Source organism: Pleurodeles waltl, chromosome 3_1 (assembly GCF_031143425.1).
Source record: "Pleurodeles waltl isolate 20211129_DDA chromosome 3_1, aPleWal1.hap1.20221129, whole genome shotgun sequence".
NCBI lineage: Eukaryota > Metazoa > Chordata > Amphibia > Caudata > Salamandridae > Pleurodeles > Pleurodeles waltl.
Genome location: NC_090440.1, coordinates 16,419,796 through 16,444,527, shown reverse-complemented (window position 1 = coordinate 16,444,527; position 24,732 = coordinate 16,419,796). Strand labels below are relative to the sequence as shown.

General features: G+C 50.6%; 1 protein-coding gene across 5 annotated transcripts in view; it reads right to left on the bottom strand.

The window, feature by feature from the left end:
• AMBRA1 (autophagy and beclin 1 regulator 1) overlaps positions 1-24,732 on the bottom strand; it is a 667,981-nt gene that overhangs the window by 441,958 nt on the left and 201,291 nt on the right. For 4 of the 5 annotated variants that reach the window (XM_069221711.1, XM_069221710.1, XM_069221709.1 and 1 more), the window contains one exon: positions 17,873-18,058. The exons of the other annotated variant lie outside the window; for it this stretch is intronic. In XM_069221711.1, coding sequence (XP_069077812.1) covers positions 17,873-18,058 — 186 coding nt within the window. The remainder of the gene's footprint in view (positions 1-17,872; positions 18,059-24,732) is intronic. 5 annotated transcript variants of the gene reach the window in all.

The following is a 24,732-nucleotide window of genomic DNA, read 5'->3' as shown; positions in this document are numbered from 1 at the left end:
GAAGCATGAGTGAGGTGCACTAGCACACTCAAGGTCCACTCAGAATCATGAGTGAGGTGCTCTGTCACACTCTAGGTCCACTCAGATGCATGAGTGAGGTGCTCTGTCACACTTGAGGTCCACTCAGATGCATGAGTGAGGTGCTCTGTCACAGTCGAGGTCCACTCAGATGCATGAGTGAGGTGCTCTGTCACACTCGAGGTCCACTCAGAAGCATGAGTGAGGTGCTCTATCACACTCGAGGTCCACTCAGAAGCATGAGTGAGGTGCTCTACCACACTCGAGGTCCACTCAGAAGCATGAGTGAGGTGCTCTACCACACTCGAGGTCCACTCAGAAGCATGAGTGAGGTGCTCTATCACACTCGAGGTCCACTCAGATGCATGAGTGAGGTGCTCTGTCACACTCGAGGTCCACTCAGAAGCATGAGTGAGGTGGTCTGTCACACTCAGAAGCATGAGTGAGGTGCACTAGCACACTCTTGGTCCACTCAGAAGCATGAGTGAGGTGCTCTATCACACTCGAGGTCCACTCAGAAGCATGGGTGCGGTGCTCTATCACACTTGAGGTCCACACAAAAGCATGAGTGAGGTGCACTAGCACACTCGAGGTGCACTCAGAACCACGACAAACTCTCTAGCACACTCGAGGTCCACACAGAAGCATGGGTACGGTACTCTACCACACGTGAGGTCCATTCAGAAGCATGAGTGAGGTGCACTAGCACACTCGTGGTCCACTCAGAAGCATGAGTGAGGTGGTCTATCACACTCGAGGTCCACTCAGAAGCATGAGTGAGGTGCTCTATCACACTCGAGGTCCACTCAGAAGCATGGGTGTGGTGCTCTACTACACTTGAGGTCCACACAGAAGCATGAGTGAGGTGCTTTAGCACACAAGAGGTCCACACATAAGCATGGGTACGGTATTCTACCAAACGTGAGGTCCATTCAGAAGCATGAGTGAGGTGCACTAGCACACTCGTGGTCCACTCAGAAGCATGAGTGAGGTGCTCTATCACACTCGAGGTCCTCTCAGAAGCATGGGTGCGGTGCTCTAATACACTTGAGGTCCACACAGAAGCATGAGTGAGGTGCACTAGCACACTCGTGGTCCACTCAGAAGCATGAGTGAGGTGCTTTAGCACACACGAGGTCCACACAGAAGCATGGGTACGGTATTCTACCACATGTGAAGTCCATTCAGAAGCATGAGTGAGGTGCACTAGCACACTCGTGGTCCACTCAGATGCATGAGTGAGGTGCTCTGTCACACTCGAGGTCCACTCAGAAGCATGAGTGAGGTGCTCTGTCACACTCAGAAGCATGAGTGAGGTGCTCTGTCACACTCGAGGTCCACTCAGAAGCATGGGTGCGGTGCTCTACTACACTGGAGGTGCACTCAGAAGCATGAGTGAGGTGCACTAGCACACTCGTGGTCCACACAGAAGCATGAGTGAGGTGCTTTAGCACACACGAGGTCCACACAGAAACATGAGTGTGGTGCTCTATCACACTCGAGGTCCACTCAGAGGCATGAGTGAGGTGCACTAGCACACTCGAGGTCCACTCAGAGGCATGAGTGAGGTGCACTAGCACACTCATGGTCCACTCCGAGGCATGAGTGAGGTGCACTAGCACACTCGAGGTCCACTCAGAGGCATGAGTGAGGTGCTCTAGTTCACTCGAGGGAGGTCTATCCAGAAGCATGAGTGAGTTTCTCTAGCGCACTCGAGGTCCACTCAGAAGCATGCGTATGGTGCTCTACCACACTCGAGGTCCACTCAGAAGCATGAGTGAGGTGCTCTACCACAATTGAGGTCCACTCAGAAGCATGAGTGACTTGCTCTAGCGCACTCAAGGTCCACTCAGAAGCATGGGTGCTGTGCTCTAGCACACTCGAGATCCGCTCAGAAGCACAAGTGAAACTCTCTAGCACACTTGCGGTCAACCCAGAAGCACGAGTGAGGTGCTCTAGAACACTCTAGGTCCACTCAGAAGCATGGGTACAGTGCTCTAGTACAATTGAGGTCCACTCAAGCATGAGTGAGGTGCTGTAGCACACTTAAGGTTACTCAGAAGCACAGGAAGTGCTCTAGCGCACTCGAGATCCACTCATAACCGTGAGGGAGGTCCTCCAGCACACTCCAGGTCCACTGAGAAGGATGGGTACGGTGCTCTAGCACACTTGAGGTCCACTCAGAAGCATGGATGCTGTGTTTTAGCACACTCAGAATTTACTCAGAAGCACAAGAGGTGCTCTAGCACACTCCAGGTCCACTCAAGCATGAGTGAGGTGCTCTAGCACACTCCAGGTCCAGTCAGAAGCATGGGTGCTGTGCTCTAGCACAATAGAGGTCCACTCAGAAGCATGAATGAGGTTCTCTAGCGCACTCAACGTCCACTCAGAAGCATGAGTGAGGTGCTCCAGCACACTCGAGGTCCACTCAGAAGCATGAATCCGGTGCTCTAGTTCACTCGAGGTCCACTCAGAAGCATGAATCCGGTGCTCTAGTTCACTCGAGGTCCACTCAGAAGCATGAGCGAGGTGCTCTAGTTCACTCGAGGTCCACTCAGAAGCATGAGTGAGGTGCTCTAGCACACTCAAGGTTACTCAGAGGCATAAGAGGTGACCTAGCGCACTCGAAGTGCACTCAGAAGCATGGGTGTAGTACTCTTGCACACTCAAAGTCCTCCAAGAAGCATGGGTTCAGTGCTCTTGCACATTTAAAGTCCTCTGAGAAGCATGGGTGTGGTGCTCTGGCACACTCAAAGTCCTCTAAGAAGTGTGGGTGCTGTGCTACGCCGGGGAGTCAAATTCCTCTGAGAAGCATGGGAATGGTGCTCTCGCACAATCAAAGTCCCCTAAGAAGCATGGTTGCGGTGCTATGACGGACTCGAAGTCCCCTGAGACGCATGGGTGCGGTGCTCTGGTACAGCTGAGGTCCACTCAGAAGCATTGGTGGAGTTCTCTGGTACAACGAAGGCTCACACAGAAGGATGGGTGGAGTTCTCTGGTACACTAAAGGCTCACACAGAAGGATGGGTGGAGTTCTCTGGTACACAAGGCTCACTCAGAAGGATGGGTGGAGTTCTCTGATACATGGGGGCTCACTCAGAAGGATGGGTGGAGTTCTCTGGTACACACAAGGCTCACACAGAAGGATAGTTGGATGTAGGGAAATACCTCCCTTGGCATGGTTACCGCCTTTTCTTGATGCCAGTTATGATTGAAAGTGGGCTGGGATCCTGCTAACCAGGCCCCAGCACCAGTGCTCTTTCCCTAAACTGTACCTTTGTTCCCACAATTGGCACAGCCCTGGCACACAGATAAGTCCCTTGTAACTGGTACCCCTGGTACCAAGGGCCCTGTGGCCAGGGAAGGTCTCTAAGGTCTGCAGCATGTATTATGCCACCCTGGGGACCCCTCACTCAGCACATACACACTGCCTCACAGCTTGTGTGTGCTGGTGGGGAGAAAATGACTACGTCGACATGGCAGTCCCCTCAGAGTGCCATGCCCTCAACCCACTGCCTGTGGCATAGGTAAGTCACTTCTCTAGCAGGCCTTACAGCCCTAAGGCAGGGTGCACTATACCACAAGTGAGGGCATAGTTGCATGAGCACTACGCCCCTACGGTGTCTAAGCCAAACCTTAGACATTGTAAGTACAGGGTAGCCATAAAGAGTATATGGTCTGAGAGTTTGTCAAACACGAACACCACAGTTCCATAATGGCTACACTGAAATCTGGGAAGTTTCGTATCAAACTTCTCAGCACAATAAATCAACACTCATGCCAGTGTGGGATTTATTGAAAAATGCACACAGAGGGTATCTTAGAGATGCCCCCTGAATACCAGTCCAAACACCAGTAGTAGGGTGACCAGTTCCTGCCAGCCTGCCACAACCAGACGGGTTTAGGGCCACATGGGGTGAGTGCCTTTGTCACTGTGGCCAGGAACAAAAGCCTGAACTGGGTGGAGGTGCTTCTTACCTCCCCCTGCAGGAACTGTAACACCTGGTGGTGAGCTTCAAAACTCATCCCTGTTACAGCGCCCCAGTGCACCCCAGCTAGTGGAGATGCCCGCCCCTACGGACACAGCCCCCACTTTTGGCGGCAAGTCTGGAGGAGATAATGAGAAAAACAGGGAGGAGTCACCCACCTGTCAAGACAGCCCCTAAGGTGTCCTGAGCTGAGGTGACCCCTGCCTTAAGAAATCCTCCATCTTGGTGTTGGAGGATTCCCCCAATAGGAATAGGGATGTGTCCCCCTCACCTCAGGGAGAAGGCACAAAGAGGGTGTTGCCACCCTCCAGGACAGTAGCAATTGGCTACTGCCCCCCAGACCTAAACACACCCCTAAATTGGGTATTTAGGGGAAACCTTGAATCCAGGAAATCAGATTTCTGCTACCTGAAGAAAGAACAAGGACTGCTGACCTGAAAGCCCCACAGAGACCACAGAGACAACAACTGACTTGGCCCCAGCTCTACCGGCCTGTCTCCAGACTCAAAGAACCTGCACAGCGACGCATCCAGTGGGACCAGCGACCTCTGAGGACTCAGAGGACTGACCTGCACCTAAAGGACCAAGAACCTCCCAAGGACTGCAGCTCTATCCAGAAACAACAACAAAGAACGCAACATTTAAAGAGACTCCAACTTCCCGCCAGAAGCGTGAGTCTTTACACACTGCACCCGACGCCCCCAGCTCGAGTTCAGGACAAACAACACTGCAGAGAGGACTGCCAGGCGACTCCAACGACGTAGACACCCGAGTCAACCTCCCTCCACCCCCACAGCAACGCCTGCAGAGAGGATCCACAGGCTGACCGCGACTGCCTGGTAACAAAGGAACCAGACGCCTGGACCAAGCTTTGCACCCGCAGCCTCCAGGACCGAGAGGAACCACCTACCCGTGCAGGAGTGACCAGCAGGCGGCCCTTATCCTAGCCCAGTCGATGGCTGGCCCAAGAAGCCCCCCTGTGCCATGCCGCCATCGCCAGAGTGACCCGCTGGGTCCCTCCATTGTTTTCTACGACAAACCTGACACCTACTTTGCACACTGCACCCCCCCGCCGCTGTGCTGCTGAGGGTGTGTTTTGTGTGCTTGTGTGTATCCCCCCACACCCCCCCCAGTGCTCTACAAAACCACCCTGGTCTGCTCCCCGAGGACGCAGGTACTTACCTGCTAGCAGACTGGAACCGGAGCACCCCTGTTCTCCATAGGCACCTATGTTATTTGGGCCCTCCTTTGAACTCTGCACCTGACCGGCCCTGTGTTGCTGGTGCAGTGGCTTTAGGGTGGCATTGAACCCCCAACGGTGGGCTGCCCATGCCCAGGAGACTGAACTTGCAAGTGCTTTACTTACCTGAGAAACTAACCAATATTTACCTCCCAAAGGAACTGTTGATTTTTGCGCAGTGTCCACTTTTAAAATAGCTATTTGCCATTTTTACCAAAACTGTGTGTACTACTGTTTTAAATCAAAGTTCTATACTTACCTGTGTGAAGTACCTTACAATTTATGTACTTAACTAAAATTTGAATCTTGTGGTTCTAAGATAAATTAAGAAAATAATATTTTTCTACATAAAAACCTATTGGCCTGGAGCTAAGTCTTTTTGAGTGTGTGTTCTCATTTATTGCCTGTGTGTGTACAACAAATGCTTAACACTACCCTCTAATAAGCCTACTGCTCAGCCACACTACCACAAAACAGAGGTTGATAGTGGCCAAATTAGATAATACTAACACTCTAAGTGGAACCTTTGGACTCTGTGCACACTATCTCTCACTTTGAGATACTATATACAGAGCCAACTTCTGACATTGGTGGATCAGCGGTGGGGTCTAAGACTTAGCATTTGCTGGACTACTCAGCCAAAACCTGATCACACGACAAAGTTCAAAAAATTGGCATTAGAAATTGATTTTTGCAGTTTGACTATTTTTCAAAAACAATTAAAGTCCTGCTAGGGCCCTGTGTAAGTCCATGTTGGCATTTCTTTTGAAGTTTAAAGGCTTGTATAAGTTAGGATTCAAGTTCTAGAAGTAGTTGTTAGATTCTTAAAAAGTAATCCCAACTTTTAGAGTGATAATGAGTCAAACAGAAGAGACAGTGATGGAACTCAACCTCAAGAATTAAGGTCTCTCTGTAAATATAAAAAAAGATAAAAACTGAGTCCAACCCTACCAAGGCAAAGCTCCAGGAGCTCTTGGCAGAGTGCACAAGGGAACACCCCTCTGATATGGAGGATCCTCCTTCAGATGGGGAAATTAGTGAACAGGAGGATGAACTAACCCTTCCTGTCCTAATTAGGGAGAACACGGTTCCCAGAACCCTGACTCCACAAATCATAGTCCGAGAACCTGGCTGTTCCACAGGGGAGACCAGTGCCTCTGTAAGCATCGAGGACAGCCTCAATGAATCAATCAATCAATCAATCATTGAATTTGTAGAGCGCTCTACGTACCCGTGAGGGTTTCAAGGCGTGGGGGGTTGGGGGTTTGAGTTGATGTTACTGATCGAAGAGCCAGGTCTTGAGGAGTCTTCTGAAGGTGAGTAGGCCTTGGGTCTGTCGCAGGTTGGTCGGGAGCGTGTTCGAGGTTTTGGCGGCGAGGTATGAGAAGGATCTGCCGCCTGAGGTTTTTCGTTGGATGCGGGGGACGACGGCAAGAGCGAGGTTTGCAGAGCGGAGCTGATGGGTGGGGGTGTAGAAGGTGAGTCTGTCGTTCAGGTAGGTTGGTCCGGTGTCGTGGAGTGCTTTGTGGGCATGGGTGAGAAACTTGAAGGTGATCCTCTTGTCCACGGGGAGCCAGTGAAGGTTTCTCAGGTGGTGGGAGATGTGGCTGCGGCGGGGTACGTTGAGGATCAGCCAGGCGGAGGCGTTTTGGATGCGTTGGAGGCGTAGAAGGTCTTTTGCTTGGATGTCTGTGTAGAGCGCGTTGCGGTAGTTTAGCCTGCTGCTGACGAGGGCCTGTGTCACCGTTCTTCTTGTTTCTATCGGGATCCACTTGAAGATCCTTCGGAGCATGCGGAGTGTGTTGTAGCAGGAAGAGGAGACTGCGTTGACCTGTTTAGACATGGTGAGGGAGGAGTTGAGGACAAAGCCCAGGTTGCGTGCATGGTTGGTTGGTTGGTGGTGTTCCTAGTGTGGTGGGCCACCAGGAGTCGTCCCAGGCGGAGGGGGTGGGTCCTAGGATGATGACCTCCGTCTTGTCCGAATTGAGTTTCAGACAGCTGTTTTTCATCCATTCGGCAATGGATTCCGTTCCCTCGTGGAGGTTGGTTTTGGCTGTGCGCGGGTCTTTGGTGAGCAAGAGGATGAGCTGGGTGTCGTCGGCATAGGTGAGGATGTTGAGGTTGTGTTGTTGGGCTACTTGTGCGAGGGGGGCCATGTAGATGTTGAACAGCGTCGGATGAAGAAGACATCCTGTTAACCAGGATGGCCAAGAGATTGGCTTTGGAGCAGCAGCTCCTAGCCATAGAAAGGGAAAGAAAATAAATGGATTTAAGTCCCATAAATGGTGGCAGCAACTTAAATAGGGTCAGAGACAATACTGACATCCTAAAAATCCCCAAAGGGATTGTAACTAAATATGAAGAAGGTGATGATATCACCAAGTGGTTCACAGCTTTTGAGAGGGCTTGTGCAACCAGAAAAGTAAGCAGATCTCACTGGGGAGGTCTCCTTTGGGAAATGTTCACTGGAAAGTGTAGGGATAGACTCCTCACACTCTCTGGTAAAGACGCAGAATCCTATGACCTCATGAAGGCTACCCTGATTGAGGGCTTTGGATTCTCAACCGAGGAGTACAGGATTAGGCTCAGGGGGGCTCATAAGTCCTCGAGCCAGACCTGGGCTAATTTTGTTGACTTCTCAGTCAAAACACTAGATGGTTGGATAACTGGCAGGGGTGTAATTGATTATGATGGGCTGTATAATGTATTTATGAAAGAACATCTGTTAAGTAATTGCTTCAATGATAAACTGCATCAACATCTGGTAGACCTAGGTCCAATTTCTCCCCAAGAATTGGGAAAGAAGGCAGACCACTGCGTCAAGACTAGGGTGACCAAGTCTTCCACAGGGGGTGACCAAAAGAAAGGGGTCACAAAGCCTCCCCAGGGGAAGACTGGTGAGACATCCAAGGACAAAAAAAAAAGTCTTCACAAGGGCACCAAAAACCTGCTCAGGAGGGTGGGCCTGAGCTTCTTCACATTACAAAATGGGTGTAAGGGTAAAAACTTTGATCCCAAGAAGCCCTGGTGTCACAACTGTAGACAGCATGGACACCAAACTGGAGACAAAGCCTGTCCAAAGAAAAGTCCCACAGCAACAACAACTCCAGTTAGCACTGGAATAGCCAGTCTCCAGATGGGATCAACACTGTGCCCAGAGCAAATCAGGGTCCACACTGAAGCTACTTTAGTCTCAGAGGGTGGGGTGGATTTAGCCACACTTGCTGCCTGGCCACCTAACATGCAAAAATACAGGCAGCAGCTCTTGATAAATGGGAATAAAGTAGAAGCCCTGAGGGATACAAGTGCCAGTGTCACCACGGTGACAGACAAACTGGTTTCCCCAGGACAGTACCTGGCTGGACAGACATATCCAGTCACAAATGCTGACAATCAAACTAAAGTCCATCCCATTGCCATGGTAACTTTAGAATGGGGAGGGGTCAATGGCCTGAAACAGGTGGTAGTCTCCTCTGTAATTCCAGTAGAATGTCTGCTAGGGGATGATCTGGAGTCCTCAGCATGGGTTGAGGTAGAGCTCAAGACCCATGGAGCCATGCTGGGTATCCCTGAACTGGTGTGTGTCAAGACAAGGGCACAGAGCAGGGAACAGGGTGAAAAAGAAGTGTTGGAGTCTGGAATAATGGCCCAACCTTCCAAGAGGAAAGGAAAGAAGACTGGGGACCCAGCTTCTGCACAGCTAAAGAAGCAGAACCTCTCTTCTCAGGAAGATGTTCTATCCCCTGAGAGAACTGAGACCATGGAGTTGGAGCCTTATCAGGTTGAGCTCTTGGGCCCAGAAGGACCCTCAAGGGAACAGCTGTGTAAGGAGCAAGAAACGTGTCCCTCCCTTGATGGCCTAAGACAGCAAGCAGCTGAGCACGAAAAAAGCAATGTCAGTGGAACCCACAGGGTCTATTGGGAAGATGGACTCCTTTACACTGAGGCAAGAGATCCCACACCTTGTGCCACTAGGCGAGTGGTAGTGCCTCAGGGGTTTAAGGAGTCCATTCTGACCTTAGCCCATGACATTTCCTTTGCTGGGCATTTGGGACAAACCAAGACATGGGAGAGGTTAGTCAACCACTCTACTGGCCCAATATGCCCCAGAAGGTTAAGGACTTTTGCACCTCCTGTGTCACCTGTCAAGCCAGTGGTAAGACAGGTGGCCATCCAAAGGCCCCCCCTCATTCCACTTCCAGTGGTAGGGGTCCCCTTTGAAAGAGTGGGAGTGGACATAGTGGGTCCACTTGAACCTCCCACAGCATCAGGGAACCAATATATTCTGGGAGAAGTGGATCATGCTACCAGGTACCCTGGGGCAATTCCCCTTAGGTCCACTACTGCCCCTGGCCTGGAGTAGCAAAAGCACTCATAGGTATTTTTTTACCAGAGTGGGATTTCCCAAGGAGGTGGTTTCTGAAAGAGGTACCAACTTCATGTCAGCTTACCTAAAACACATGTGGAATGAGTGTGGGGTGACCTTCAAGTTCACCACACCATCCACAAACCAATGGTCTTGTAGAAAGGTTTAACAAGAAATTGAAGGGCATGATCATGTGGCTCCCTGGAAAACTCAGAAGGAGATGGGATGTCCTCTTGCCATGTCTGCTTTTTGCCTACAGAGAGGTGCCACAGAAGGGAGTAGGGGTTTCCACCTTTGAGCTTCTATTTGGCCATCCTGTAAGGGGACCACTGGCACTTGTAAAAGAAGACTGGGAGAGACCTCTCCATGAGCCTAAACAAGATGTAGTGAACTATGTACAAGGCCTCCGCTCCAGGACGGCAGAGTACATGGAAATGGTAAGCAAAAACCTTGAGGCCAGCCAACAATTCCAGAAGTTGTGATGTGATCAAAAGGCTGCTATGGTTGAGTTTCAGTCAGGGCAGAAAGTCTGTGTTCTGGAGCCTGTGGCTCCCAGGGCACCTCAAGACAGATGGAGTGGCCCTTACCCAGTGCTAGAGAAAATGAGCCAGGTCACTTACTTAGTGGAGCTGGGCACTAGCAGGACCCCCAAGAGGGTGATCCATGTTAACCGCCTTAAACTCTTATGACAGGGCAGATGTAAACATGCTGATGGTTACTGATGAGGATCAGGAAGCAGAGAGTGAACCGCTCCCTGACCTCCTCTTCACTGACCCTAAAGATGGCTCAGTAGATCGAGTTGTCTACTCAGACACCCTCTCTGGCCAATAGCAAGATGACTGCAGGAAGGTCCTCCATCAGTTTGCTGAGCCCTTTACCTTGACCCCTGGTCAGACACTCCTGTGTACCCATGATGTGGACACAGGAGACAGTTTACCTGTCAAGAATAAAATATTCAGACAGTTTGACCAAGTCAAAGAAAGCATCAGAGTGGAAGTCCACAAGATGCTGGAGTTGGGCGTGATAGAGCACTCTGACAGTCCCTGGGCTAGCCCAGTGGTCTTGGTCCCCAAACCTCCCACCAAAGATGGAAAGAGAGAGATGAGGTTTTGTGTGCATTACAGAGGGCTCAACACTGTCACCAAGACAGATGCTAACTCCATTCCAAGGGCACATGAGTTAATAGACAAATTAGGTACAGCCAAATTCTTAAGTACCTTTGACTTGACAGCAGGGTACTGGCAAATCAAAATGGCACCTAGAGCAAAAGAAAAGACAGCATTCTCTACACCTGATGGGCATTATCAGTTTACTATTATGCCCTTTGGCTTAAAGAATGCCCGTCACCTTCCAAAGGTTGGTGAATCAAGTCCTTGCAGGCTTGGAGTCCTTTAGTGCAGCATATCTAGATGATATTGCTGTCTTTAGCTCCAGCTGGCAGGATCACCTGGTCCAACTGAAGAAGGTTTTGCAGGCCCTGCAAGCAGCAGGCCTCTCTATCAAGGCATCCAAATGTCAGATAGGGCAGGGTACTGTGGTTTACTTGGGACACCTTGTAGGTGGAGGCCAAGTTCAGCCACTCCAACCCAAGATCCAGACTATTCTGGACTGGGAAGCTCCAAAAACCCAGACTCAAGTCAGGGCATTTCTTGGCTTGACTGGGTACTATAGGAGGTTTGTGAAGGGATATGGATCCATAGTGGCACCCCTCACAGAACCTACCTCCAAGAAAATGCACAGAAGAGTTAACTGGACCTTGGACTGTCAAAAGGCCTTTGACACCCTGAAAGAAGCTAGGTGTTCAGTACCAGTTTTGAAAGCTCCAGATTATTAAAAGCAGTTCATTGTGCAGACTAATGCCTCTGAGCATGGAATAGGAGCTGTTCTATCCAAAACCAATGATGATGGCCTTGACCAGCCTGTTGCTTTTATTAGCAGGAGGTTACTCCCCAGGGAGCCGTGTTGGAGTGCCACTGAGAGGGAGGCCTTTGCTGTGGTTTGGACCCTGAAGAAGTTGAGACCATACCTGTTTGGTACTCACTTCAATGTTCAAACTGACCATAGACCTCTTAGATGGATTATGCAAATGAAAGGAGAGAACCCTAAACTGTTGAAGTGGTCCATATCCCTACAGGGAATGGACTTTGTAGTGTAACACAGACCTCGGACTGCCCATGCCAACGCTGATGGCCTTTCCAGGTTCTTCCTCTTAGAAAATGAAGACTTTCTTGGGAAAGGTTAGTCTCATCCTCTTCTGTTTGTGTGTGTGTGTGTGAGGGGGGGGTGTGGTGGGGGGGAGGTGGGGGGGGTGTAAAGGGAAATGCCTTCCTGGGCATGGTTACCCCCTAACCTTTTGTTGATGCTAGTTATGATTGAAAGTGTGCTGGGACCCTGCTAACCAGGCCCCAGCACAAGTGTTCTTTTTGTAAACGCAATTGGAACAGCCCTGGCACACAGATACGTCCCTTGTAACGGATACCCCTGGTACCAAGGGAAGGTCTCTAAGGTCTGCAGCATGTATTATGCCACCCTGGGGACCCCTCACTCAGCACATACACACTGCCTCACAGCTTGTGCGCGCTGGTGGGGAGAAAATGACTAAGTCGACATGGCAGTCCCCTCAGAGTGCCATGCCAACCTCACACTGCCTGTGGCATAGGTAAGTCACCCCTCTAGCAGGCCTTACAGCCCTAAGGCAGGGTGCACTATACCACAAGTGAGGGCATAGTTGCATGAGCACTACGCCCCTACAGTGTCTAAGCCAAACCTTAGACATTGTAAGTACAGGGTAGCCATAAAGAGTATATGGTCTTATAGTTTGTCAAACACGAACACCACAGTTCCATAATGGCTACACGGAAATCTGGGAAGTTTGGTATCAGACTTCTCAGAACAATAAATCCACACTCATGCCAGTGTAGGATTTATTGAAAAATGCACACAGAGGGTATCTTAGAGATGCCTTCTATATACCGGTCCAAACACCAGTGTTAGGGTAACCAGTTCCTGCCAGCCTGCCACAACCAGACGGTTTCTGGCCACATGGGGTGAGTGCCTTTGTCACTGTGGCCAGGAACAAAGCCTGAACTGGGTGGAGGTGCTTCTCACCTCCCCCTGCAGGAACTGTAACACCTAGTGGTAAACCTCAAAGGCTCATCCCTGTTGTTACAGCGCCCCAGGGCACCCCAGCTAGTGGAGATGCCTGCCCCTACGGACACAGCCTCCCCTTTTGGCAGCATGGCTGGAAGAGATAATGAGAAAAACTAGGAGGAGTCACCCACCAGTCAGGACAGCCCCTAAGGTGTCCTGAGCTGAGGTGACCCCTGCCTTAAGAAATCCTCCATCTTGGTGTTGGAGGATTCCCCCAATAGGAATAGGGATGTGTCCCCCTCCCCTCAGGGAGAAGGCACAAAGAGGGTGTAGCCACCCTCAAGGACAGTAGCCATTGGCTACTGCCCCCCAGACCTAAACACACCCCTAAACTGAGTATTTAGGGGCGACCCTGAATCTAGGAAATCAGATTCCTGCAACCTGAGGAAAGAAGACGCACTGCTGACCTGAAAGCCCCGCAGAGACAACGGAGACAACTGACTTGGTCCCAGCTCTACCGGCCTGTCTCCAGGCTCAAAGAAGCTGCACAGCGACGCATCCAGCAGGACCAGCGACCTCTGAGAACTCAGAGGACTGACCTGCACCTAAAGGACCAAGAACCTCCAGAGGACAGCGGCTCTGTCCAGAAACAACAACGGAAGAAACTTTTAAAGAGACTCCAACTTCCCGCCAGAAGCGTGAGTCTTCACACACTGCACCCGACGGCCCTGGCTCAAGTTCAGGACAACCAACACCGCAGAGAGGACTCAGAGGCGACTCCAACGACGCGGACACCCGGAGTTGACCTCCCTGCACCCCCACAGCGACGCCTGCAGAGAGGATCCAGAGATTCCCCCTGACCGCGACTGCCTGGTAACAAAGGAACCCAACGCCTGGACCAAGCACTGCACCCGCAGCCCCCAGGACCGAGAGGAACCACCTACCAGTGCAGGAGTGGCCAGCAGGCGGCCCTCATCCTAGCTGAGTCGGTGGCTGGCCCGAGAAGCCCCCCTGTGCCCTGCCTGCATCGCCAAAGTGATTCCCCCCACCCGGGTCCCTCCATTGTGTTCTATGATAAACCGGACACCTACTTTGCACACTGCACCTGGTCGCCCCTGTGCTGCTGTGTGTGTGTTTTGTGTGTGTGTGTGTGTGTGTGTGTGTTTTGTGTGTGTGTGTGTGTGTGTGTCTTGTGTGTGTGTCTTGTGTGTGTGTCTTGTGTGTGTGTGTGTGTGTTTGTGTGTGTGTTTTTGTGTGTGTTTTGTGAGTGTGTGTGTGTTTTGTGAGTGTGTGTGTGTTTTGTGTGTGTGTGTGTTTTGTGTGTGTGTGTGTTTTGTGTGTGTGTGTGTGTTTTGTGTGTGTGTGTGTGTTTTGTGTGTGTGTGTGTGTTTTGTGTGTGTGTGTGTGTTTTGTGTGTGTGTGTGTTTTGTGTGTGTGTGTGTTTTGTGTGTGTGTGTGTTTTGTGTGTGTGTGTGTTTTGTGTGTGTGTGTGTTGTGTGTGTGTTGTGTGTGTGTTGTGTGTGTGTTGTGTGTGTGTTGTGTGTGTGTTGTGTGTGTGTTGTGTGTGTGTTGTGTGTGTGTTGTGTGTGTGTTGTGTGTGTGTGTGTCTCCCAGTGCCCTACAAAATCCCCTGGTCTGCTCCCCGAGGACGCAGGTACTTACCTGCTAGCAGACTGGAACCGGAGCACCCCTGTTCTCCATAGGCGCCTATGTTTTTTGGGCCCTCCTTTGACCTCTGCACCTGACCGGCCTTGTGTTGCTGGTGCGGTGACTTTGGGGTTGCTTTGAACCCCCAACAGTGGGCTGCGTATGCCCAGGAGACTGAACTTGTAAGTGCTTTACTTACCTGAGAAACTAACCAATACTTACCTCCCCCAGGAACTGCTGATTTTTGCAGAGTCTACTTTTAAAATAGCTATTTGCCATTTTCACCAAAACTGTGTGTACTACTGTAATAAATCAAAGTTCCATACTTACCTGTGTGAAGTAACTTACAATTTACGTACTTACCTAAAATTTGAATCTTGTGGTACTAAAATAAATCAAGAAAAGAATATTTTTCTATATAAAAACCTATTGGTGTGGCGTTAAGTCTTTGAGTTTGTGTTCCTCATTTATTGCCTGTGTGTGTATACAACAAATGCTTAACACAACCCTCAGATAAGCCTACTGCTCGACCACACCACCACAAAACAGAGCATTAGTATTATCTAATTTGGCAACTATCAACCTCTAAGGGGAACCCTTGGACTCTGTGCACACTGTTTCTCACTTTGAGATAGTATATACAGAGCCAACTTCCTACAGTGGAGTTCTCTGGTACACTGGAGGCTCACTCAGAAAGATGGGTGGAGTTCTCTGGTACACTGGAGGCTCACTCAGAAGGATGGGTGGAGTTCACTGGTACACTGGAGGCTCACTCAGAAGCATGGGTGGAGTTCTCTGGTACACTGGAGGCTCACTCAGAAGGATGGGTGGAGTTCTCTGGTATACTCGAGGCTCACTCAGAAGGATGGGTGGAGTTCTCTGGTACACTCGAGGTTCACTCAGAAGGATGGGTGGAGTTCTCTGGTATACTCGAGGCTCACTCAGAAGGATGGGTGGAGTTCTCTGGTACACTTGAGGCTCACTCAGAAGGATGGGTGGAATTCTCTGGTACACTCGAGGCTCACTCAGAAGCATGGGTGGCATTCTCTGGTACACTCAAGGCTTACTCAGAAGGATAGGTGGAGTTCTCTGGTACACTCAAGGCTCTCTCAGAAGGATGGGTGGAGTTCTCTGGTACACTTGAGGCTCACTCAGAAGCATGGGTGGAGTTCTCTGGCACACTGGAGGCTCACTCAGAAGGATGGGTGGAGTTCTCTGGTACACTCGAGGCTCACTCAGAAGGATGGGTGGAGTTCTCTGGTACACTCGAGGCTCACTCAGAAGGATGGGTGGAGTTCTCTGGTACACTTGAGGCTCACTCAGAAGCATGGGTGGAGTTCTCTGGTACACTTGAGGCTCACTCAGAAGCATGGGTGGAGTTCTCTGGTATACTCAGAAGCAGGGGCTGGGTGCTTTGACGCACACAAGGTCACTTCAGAAGCATACGGTGAGTACTCGTTGACGCTTGTGGTCGGCTCAGAAGCAAGATCGGTATGTTGTGGAACCACAAGGCTGCTGTTCTCCCACACGAGGTCCACTTGGATGCAGCATGTGTGAGGTGCACTGTGGAATATGAGGGGTGCTCTGTCACACTCGAGATCCACTCAGAAGCATTAGTCGAAAGGCTGGACTGGCAGCACCGGGCCTCGGGCTTTTATCCGGGAGGCTGAAAAGGTGGGGCTGCTTTTTTATTTTTATTTTTAAACTCAGGCCGGTTTTATAGCAGTGCAGAAGTTTTAAAAGCTCAGCGGAGCTCCTTGTATTTCGATCAGCTTTCAGGCAACAATAAAAGTGCGAAGATAGCTGGGAGAGATGAGAGTTTTGTCTAGTGGCAGTTTTGATTCATTTAAGCTAGTGCAGATGGTTAATGTGCCTGCTGCAAAGAACGTGTACCGTACAGAACAGTATTTTATGTACAATGCTCAGTGAGTTACTGCTTTTGTCACAGAGAACCCTTTTGTTACTGTACAGTTCATAAGTTACAAAAATAATCTAACTACATGGTACAGGTCAGAAAGTTATGTTTTTAACCAGTGTTTGATTATCCTGATTTTGCTAAAAAAAAAAAAAAAATGGTTTGTTTGGTTAGAAATAAATTGTTATTAGGGAAAGTCAACCCTAACCTCTGTGTTATGTTCTGAATCCTGAGTTTATGCTTCCCCAGACCAAGCACTCTTAAAAGGTACCTGCCAGTGTGGATGACGTGTGAATCCTACACCCTGTAGGCCTCCATTTTCTATACTCTGATTTACACAGGTATGATTCATTGTCTCTGTATGTGTGTGAAGTAAAGTGTTTAGGGTAGGGTGACCAGAAATGTAAAGCCAAAACTGGGACATTTCACAAAAAATAAACGAAGGATTACAAGTAAGTTTACTTCTGTAGAGCGCACAGAATGACAGCGCTCATCAGCGTATAATTACAGGAGAGGCACTAAGAACATAAATAAAATGCGATTTTTAGGGCCAGTGTAATGCCTATTAATTTACTTGCTTTCTGATAACACCTGCTAACTATTGCTGCTTTGGAAAACCAAAGAAAATCACCTCCCACCATTGTCAGGCGACCCTCTAAAAACCGGGACATGAGCTAAATTTCCGGAAATCTGCTGGGACAGCTGGTGAAAAAATGGGACTATCCCGGCAAATCCAGGTCGTCTGGTCACCATGGTTTAGGACCGACTTCAGCCTTTCAGACGTAGAACAGTCCCTCGTGGATTCTAATAGAAATACTTGCCGAAAGGCGGAAGCATACAGCAAACAGCCGCCTGCAGGAGGTGCAAGGGCCTCAGTCCAATGGGTGGAGCTGCGGGCGGGACTATGTAAATGTGAAAGAAGCGATAACAATACTTCAGAGCAGGCAGCTGTGCTGTGAAGCCAGACCTAAAAGGGAAGGTGACCGGTATCAGCAGATGGAGGAGAGGCCTGGGGAGCGGAGAGGAACAGAAAGAGGCTAAAGGGAGCAGAATGAAGGGGAGGCGAGACAAGGAACACAACACTGAAATACGAGGACAAAGAAATATCCTATGAATGAGATGAGGCTGAAAACAGCGAGCGCCAGCTCCCGAGCTGGAGCAAAGGTACATAAAGGAGCCCACAGAAGAAGGCGCAGGAGGGATGCACTGCTCCTTATCGCACAGCGACACCCATACCTTCACCTGAAGGAGGAGACGCTAGCCCTTACATATGGAAAGGAGGCCCAGGAGAGCCCTTTGTGCCCAGTCTGCTGCAGAGACGGCTTCTCTGAATCCTATCTGCAGGAGCGCCATCCATCAGCACACCCCCAACCAGACAAGGCCCATGCTGCCCCCTGAGGCGGCAGCAGGGTGATGGCCGATCCAAGCATGGGCCATGGAGTCTGAGCCAGGCTCTGGTCCACCTCCAACTGCTGACCTTGGAGAAAGCACTTCCCATGGTGGCCCAGCATCTGCCGAACCCCAAGGACCAGACAAATCTGATGAGTTCATGTCACCTTCCTTCACCCACTGGACTCAATGCAGACAAGAACACAACGGGCACTCACTCAAAGTCCTCGAAATCCAGGTCCGTGCCCTCCACTGACGAGCCCTGGTTCTCTGAAACGGAGGCCGGGGAGGAGGAGCTGGAGCGGAGGCGGTTCTGCTGGTACCGCATGGAGCGCTGTCGGATGCTGTCCCTGCGGGAAAGGTACTGGATCATCCTCTGTGCGTAGTATGCAGCTGGGGACAACCTGGGAGAACGAAAGGAGAGGAGACCTGAGAGGACGTGAGAGGATGGAGAAAGCAAAAGTATGATTCAGCTCTGAGACCAAGAAGGACTCAAAGGACCAAAGAACAATATCAGCTCAGCACACACTCTGCCGTCAGACATCGCCTACCCTCTCTCAACCCCACATGGCCATCAGATGACCACTTCACCCTATGAGTTACGCAACCACTTGGCTATCAGACAACAAGCCCCTACCCTACCTCGACCATACATGGCCAACAGATGACCACAACACCCTGTGAGCTCAGCGGTGCTCGCTTACCAGACAACACGTACCCTACCTTGACCTCACATGGCCATCAGATGATCACAACACCCTGTGAGCTCAGCACCCACTCTGCCGTCAGACCCCACATAGCCCTACCCTACCTCGACCCCACATAGCCATCAGATGGACATAACCTATGAGCTCAGCGCCACTCGGTTATCAGACAAGACGTACCCTACCTCACATGGCCATCAAATGACCACAACACCATGTGAGCTCAGCACCCACTTGCCCATCAGACAAGACATACCCTACCTCGACCCCACATGCCCATTGGTTGACCACAAAACCCTTTGAGCTCAGCATCCACTCAGTCATCAGACAACAAGATGTACACTATCTTGACCCCACATGGCCATCAGATGACCACAACACCCTATGAGTCCAGCAACCACTCAGCTATCAGACAAGAAGCCCCTACCCTACCTCGATCTCACATGGCCATCAGATGACCACATCACCCTAGGAGTTCAGCGACCACATGCTATCAGACAAGAAGCCCCTACCCTACCTCGACCTCACATGGCCATCAGATGAACATAACTCCCTATGAGCTCAGTGCCACCCGATTATCAGACAAAATATACCCTACCTCAAACTCACGTGGTTATCTGATGGCCATAACACCCTGGTGAGCTCAGTACCCACTTGGCCATCAGACAACAAGAAGTACCCTACCGTGACCCCACATGGCCATCAGATGACCACAATACCCTGTGAGCTCAGCGCCACTCAGTTATCAGACAACAAGACCTACCCGAACTCCCTCACATGGCCATCAGATGATCACATCACCCTATGAGTTCAGCGCCCACTGTGCCGTCAGACAAGACCCTACCTATCTTGACCCCATACGGCTATCTGATGACCACAACATCCTATGAGCATAGTGCCCACTCGACTATCAGACACAAGCCCCTACCCTACCCTACCTAGACCCCACATGGCCATCAGATGACCACAACACCTTATGAGCTCAGCGCAACTCGCTTATCAGACAACAAGACGCACCCTACCTCGACCCCACATGGCCATCACATGACCACAACAACCTATGAGCTAAGTGCCCACTCGACCATCAAACAAGCCCCTACCCTACCTCGACCCCACATGGCCATCAGAGGAACACAACAACCTATAAGCTCAGTGCCCAATCGACTATCAAACAAGCCCCTACCCTACCTCGACCCCATATGGCCATCAGATCAACACATCACTCCATGAGCTCAGCGTCCACTCGTCCATCAGACAACAAGCCCATACCCTAGCTCAACCCCACATGGGAAGACCACAAAATCCTATAATCCCAGACCACTCAGCCGTAAAGCAACAGGTCTCCACATGTCCATCAGAAGACCACAGGTTCTTTATGATTTCGGATCCAGTCGGCCATCAGACAACAAGTCCTTATCATGACCCCGCATGGCCATCACAAGACCACAGGTCCCAATGATCTATAGGTAACTTGCCCCTATATAACTTTTTTTTTCTTTTTACTATACCGTACCCCGGTGAAGGAGCAAGGGACACTGGAACTACATTACATTATTGAGTTCCATATCTAACTGAATTGTTTGCAAACTTGCAATCCACAAGAAGGCTCAATAAGCAAAATCAACACAGCGTCTGTGTATTTGAAAATGTAGCTAAATGTAATATTGTACACTCACAATAGCACACTGCAGGGCAGCTAGATTTCTTAACACTTCGTGTCCTTAATCTAATGTGATTATTCACAGCATTATCAAAGGTATATGTCCATTCAAAGACATTTTTCAAAACTGTTCATAATAAAGCATGTGATTTCAAGGAATGAAGGAATGTCTGTTTTGCATTAAGATTTAGATGCTTGTTCATTTCAAGCAGTGGATAAAAAGAACCAGGGAGAATTAGGGAAAAACAACCTAAACTTCACAGGCCCAGACGTCACTAGATTGACAAGGAGCCATTCATTCCCATTAAAGTCTGCACTGTGCAGCAGCATGCAGGTACCCTGCAAGAAGCTGCAGCACCCGAGCAGCTTGCAAGAAGCTGTGGCACACGAGCAGCTTGCAAGAAGCTGCGGCACACGAGCAGCTTGCAAGAAGCTGCGGCACACGAGCAGCTTGCAAGAAGCTGCGGCACACGACCAGCTTGCAAGAAGCTGCGGCACACGACCAGCTTTGCAAGCAGCTGGAGCAAACGAGCAGCTTTGCAAGCAGCTGGAGCAAACGAGCAGCTTTGCAAGAAGCTGCGGCACACGAGCAGCTTTGCAAGAAGCTGCGGCACACGGGCAGCTTGCAAGAAGCTGCGGCACACCGGCAGCTTGCTAGAAGCTGCGGCACACCAGCAGCTTGCTAGAAGCTGTGGCACACAAGCAGCTTGCTAGAAGCTGCGGCACACCAGCAGCTTGCTAGAAGCTGCGGCACACCAGCAGCTTGCTAGAAGCTGCGGCACACGAGCAGCTTGCAAGAAGCTGCGGCACACGAGCAGCTTGCAAGCAGCTGCGGCACACGAGCAGCTTGCAAGCAGCTGCGGCACACGAGCAGCTTGCAAGCAGCTGCGGCACACGAGCAGCTTGCAAGCAGCTGCGGCACACGAGCAGCTTGCAAGCAGCTGCGGCACACGAGCAGCTTGCAAGCAGCTGCGGCACACGAGCAGCTTTGAAAGCAGCTGCGGCACACGAGCAGCTTTGCAAGCAGCTGGAGCAAACGAGCAGCTTTGAAAGCAGCTGCAGCACACGAGCAGCTTTGAAAGCAGCTGGAGCAAACGAGCAGCTTTGAAAGCAGCTGGAGCAAACGAGCAGCTTTGAAAGCAGCTGGAGCAAAGGAGCAGCTTTGAAAGCAGCTGGAGCAAAGGAGCAGCTTGCAAGAAGCTGCAGCACACGAGCAGCTTGCAAGAAGCTGCAGCACACGAGCAGCTTGCAAGAAGCTGCAGCGCACGAGCAGCTTGCAAGAAGCTGCAGCGCACGAGCAGCTTTGCAAGAAGCTGCAGCGCACGAGCAGCTTACAAGAAGCTGCAGCGCACAAGCAGCTAGAGGTAATTAACATGCAGGTGGCCTGCCAGAAGCTGCACCACACAGGCAGCCTGCAAGCAGCTGCAGCAAACGAGCAGCTGCAAGTAGCTGCAACACGAAGGTGGCCTGCCAGAAGCTGCAGCACACAGGTGGCCTGCAAGGAGTTGCAGCACCCAGTTCTCCTGCAAGGGGCTGCAGCACCCAGTTCTCCTGCAAGGGGCTGCAGCACCCAGTTCTACTACAAGCTGCAGCACCCAATTCTACTACAAGAAGCACTGCAACACCCAGTTCTACAAGGAGCTGAAGCACACAGTTCTAGTACCAGGAGCTGAAGCACCCAGTTCTACTACAAGGAGCCGCAGCACCCAGTTCTACTACAAGGAGCCGCAGCACCCAGTTCTACTACAAGGAGCCGCAGCACCCAGTTCTACTACAAGGAGCCGCAGCACCCAGTTCTACTACAAGGAGCCGCAGCACCCAGTTCTACTACAAGGAGCCGCAGCACCCAGTTCTACTACAAGGAGCCGCAGCACCCAGTTCTACTACAAGGAGCCGCAGCACCCAATTCTACTACAAGCTGCAGCACCCAATTCTACTACAAGCTGCAGCACCCAGTTCTACTACAAGCTGCAGCACCCAGTTCTACTACAAGCTGCAGCACCCAGTTCTACTACAAGCTGCAGCACCCAGTTCTACTACAAGCTGCAGCACCCAGTTCTACTACAAGCTGCAGCACCCAGTTCTACTACAAGCTGCAGCATCCAGTTCTACTACAAGCTGCAGCATCCAGTTCTACTACAAGCTGCAGCATCCAGTTCTACTACAAGCTGCAGCATCCAGTTCTACTACCAGGAGCTGAAGCACCCAGTTCTACTACAAGAAGCCCTGCAACACCCAGTTCTACAAGGAGCTGAAGCACCCAGTTCTAGTACCAGGAGCTGCAGCACCCAGTTCGAGTACCAGGAGCTTCCGCACCCAGTTCGAGTACCAGGAGCTTCCCCACCCAGTTCTAGTACTAGGAGCCGCAGCACCCAGTTCTAGTACCAGGAGCCGCAGCACCCAGTTCTAGTACCAGGAGCCGCAGCACCCAGTTCTACTACAAGCTGCAGCATCTAGTTCTACTACAGGAGCCACAGCACCACGTTCTACTACAAGAAGCTGCAGCACCCAGTTCTAGTACCAGGAGCCGGAGCACCCAGTTCTACCAGGGGCTACAGCACCCAGTTCTACTACAATAATCTGCAGCACCCAGTTCTACTACAAGAATATGCAGCACCCAGTTCTACTACAAGAATATGCAGCACCCAGTTCTACTACAAGAATATGCAGCACCCAGTTCTACAAGAATCTGCAGCACCCAGTTCTACTACATGAATCTGCAGCACCCAGTTCTACTACATGAAGCTGCAGCACCCAGTTCTACTACATGAAGCTGCAGCACCCAGTTCTAGTACCAGGAGCCGCAGCACCCAGTTCTAGTACCAGGAGCCGCAGCACCCAGTTCTAGTACCAGGAGCCGCAGCACCCAGTTCTAGTACCAGGAGCCACAGCACCCAGTTCTAGTACCAGGAGCCACAGCACCCAGTTCTAGTACCAGGAGCCACAGCACCCAGTTCTACTACAAGGAGCCGCAGCACCCAGTTCTACTACAAGGAGCCGCAGCACCCAGTTCTACTACAAGGAGCCGCAGCACCCAGTTCTACTACAAGGAGCCGCAGCACCCAGTTCTACTACAAGGAGCTGAAGAAACCAGTTCTACTACAAGGGGCCCCAGCACCCAGTTCTTTTACCAGCAGTTGCAGCCCGCAGTTCTCTTTCCAGCAGCTGCAGCCCGCAGTTCTCTTACCAGCAGCTGCAGCACCCACTTCTAATACAAGGAACTGCAGCACGGACAAAACAGCACAGCAGAGCAGAACATGGGTCTTTGTAAGTGCCTTCGCACAGTGCGACATAACCTGATGCTGTGCCAGAGTAGTGTCAGATGGGTAGCACCCTACACTGCAAGCGAGTGCCTGGATGGAAGGGTGCTGCATCTGCACCGAGCTCTAAGTGAGAACCTTGTTGGCACTGTGCATGAGTGACTAGGGAGGTGCCCTGGGTTACAACGCTTAGCAGTGTGTTTGAGGAAAGAGGGGGAGAGACAGTGCACACGTAGCTGACATCACTCAGGTTGTTCTGTGCTACTCTCTGGGTCCCTTATGGCGGTGTTTCCCAAACTGTGGTCTGCGACACATTCCCAGGGGGTCCGCAGGCCTGGGATGACGGAAAGATACTTCTCCAGCTGAGGCCAGACAGAAACACCTTTGTGTTTTTATTTGTGCAGCAGTTGTTAAAGCACTTCAAAGTTCCTTGTACAACAAGCAACTTTCGGGTGAAAATAAAAGCGTCAAGATAGCTTTGGTGATTAATATACCTGCTGGAGAGAGAGATGGGAGTTTTGTCTAGTGGCAGTTTCTAAGGCGTTTCTAAGGCAGCTGGTTAAGGTACCTGATGCAGAGAATGTGTATCATGCAAAGAAAGTTATTTTATGTGCATAGCGCAGTGCTTCTGTCACAGAGATTATTTTGTTACTGTGCAGTTCATAAGTTACAATCATATTCTAGCACAGTCAGCTATGAGTTGCTATCAAAGAATTGTATGCAAACTGCATGGCACAAATTAGAGAGTTTCTTTTTTTCTCTGCCTTTCATTATCCTTATGCTGCTAAAAATAAAAGGTTTGCTTGTGTAGAAATACATTCTTAATAAAGTCAACGCTAACCACTGTGTTACGTTCTGAATCCTCAATTTGTGCTTCTCCAGACCATCACTCTTAGAAAAGGCCTACCATTGAGGATGACGTGTGAATCCTACACCTTGTAGTCACTGGAAAGGTGCTCCAAAACCCTACACTGGTATGCGAGGTGCTATGAAACAAATGAATTACATGTGACAGATAGGCTATGGAAACTTGAGAGGTCCTTATGGTTTTACTTCCTTTCACCACCACATATTTATGTGAAAAAGCTTTCTCAGATTTTATATACCTAAAAAATAAAAACAGAAATCGCTTGGTGTAAGGAAATGCCTCCTTGGCATGGTTACCCCCTGACTTTTTGCCTTTGCTGATGCTATGTTTTGAATTGAAAGTGTGCTGAGGCCTGCTAACCAGGCCCCAGCACCAGTGTTCTTTCCCTAACCTGTACTTTTGATTCCACAATTGGCACACCCTGGCATCCAGGTAAGTCCCTTGTAACTGGTACCCCTGGTACCAAGGGCCCTCATGCCAGGGAAGGTCTCTAAGGGCTGCAGCATATCTTATGCCACCCTGGGGACCCCTCACTCAGCACAGACACACTGCTTGCCAGCTTGTGTGTGCTGGTGAGAACAAAACG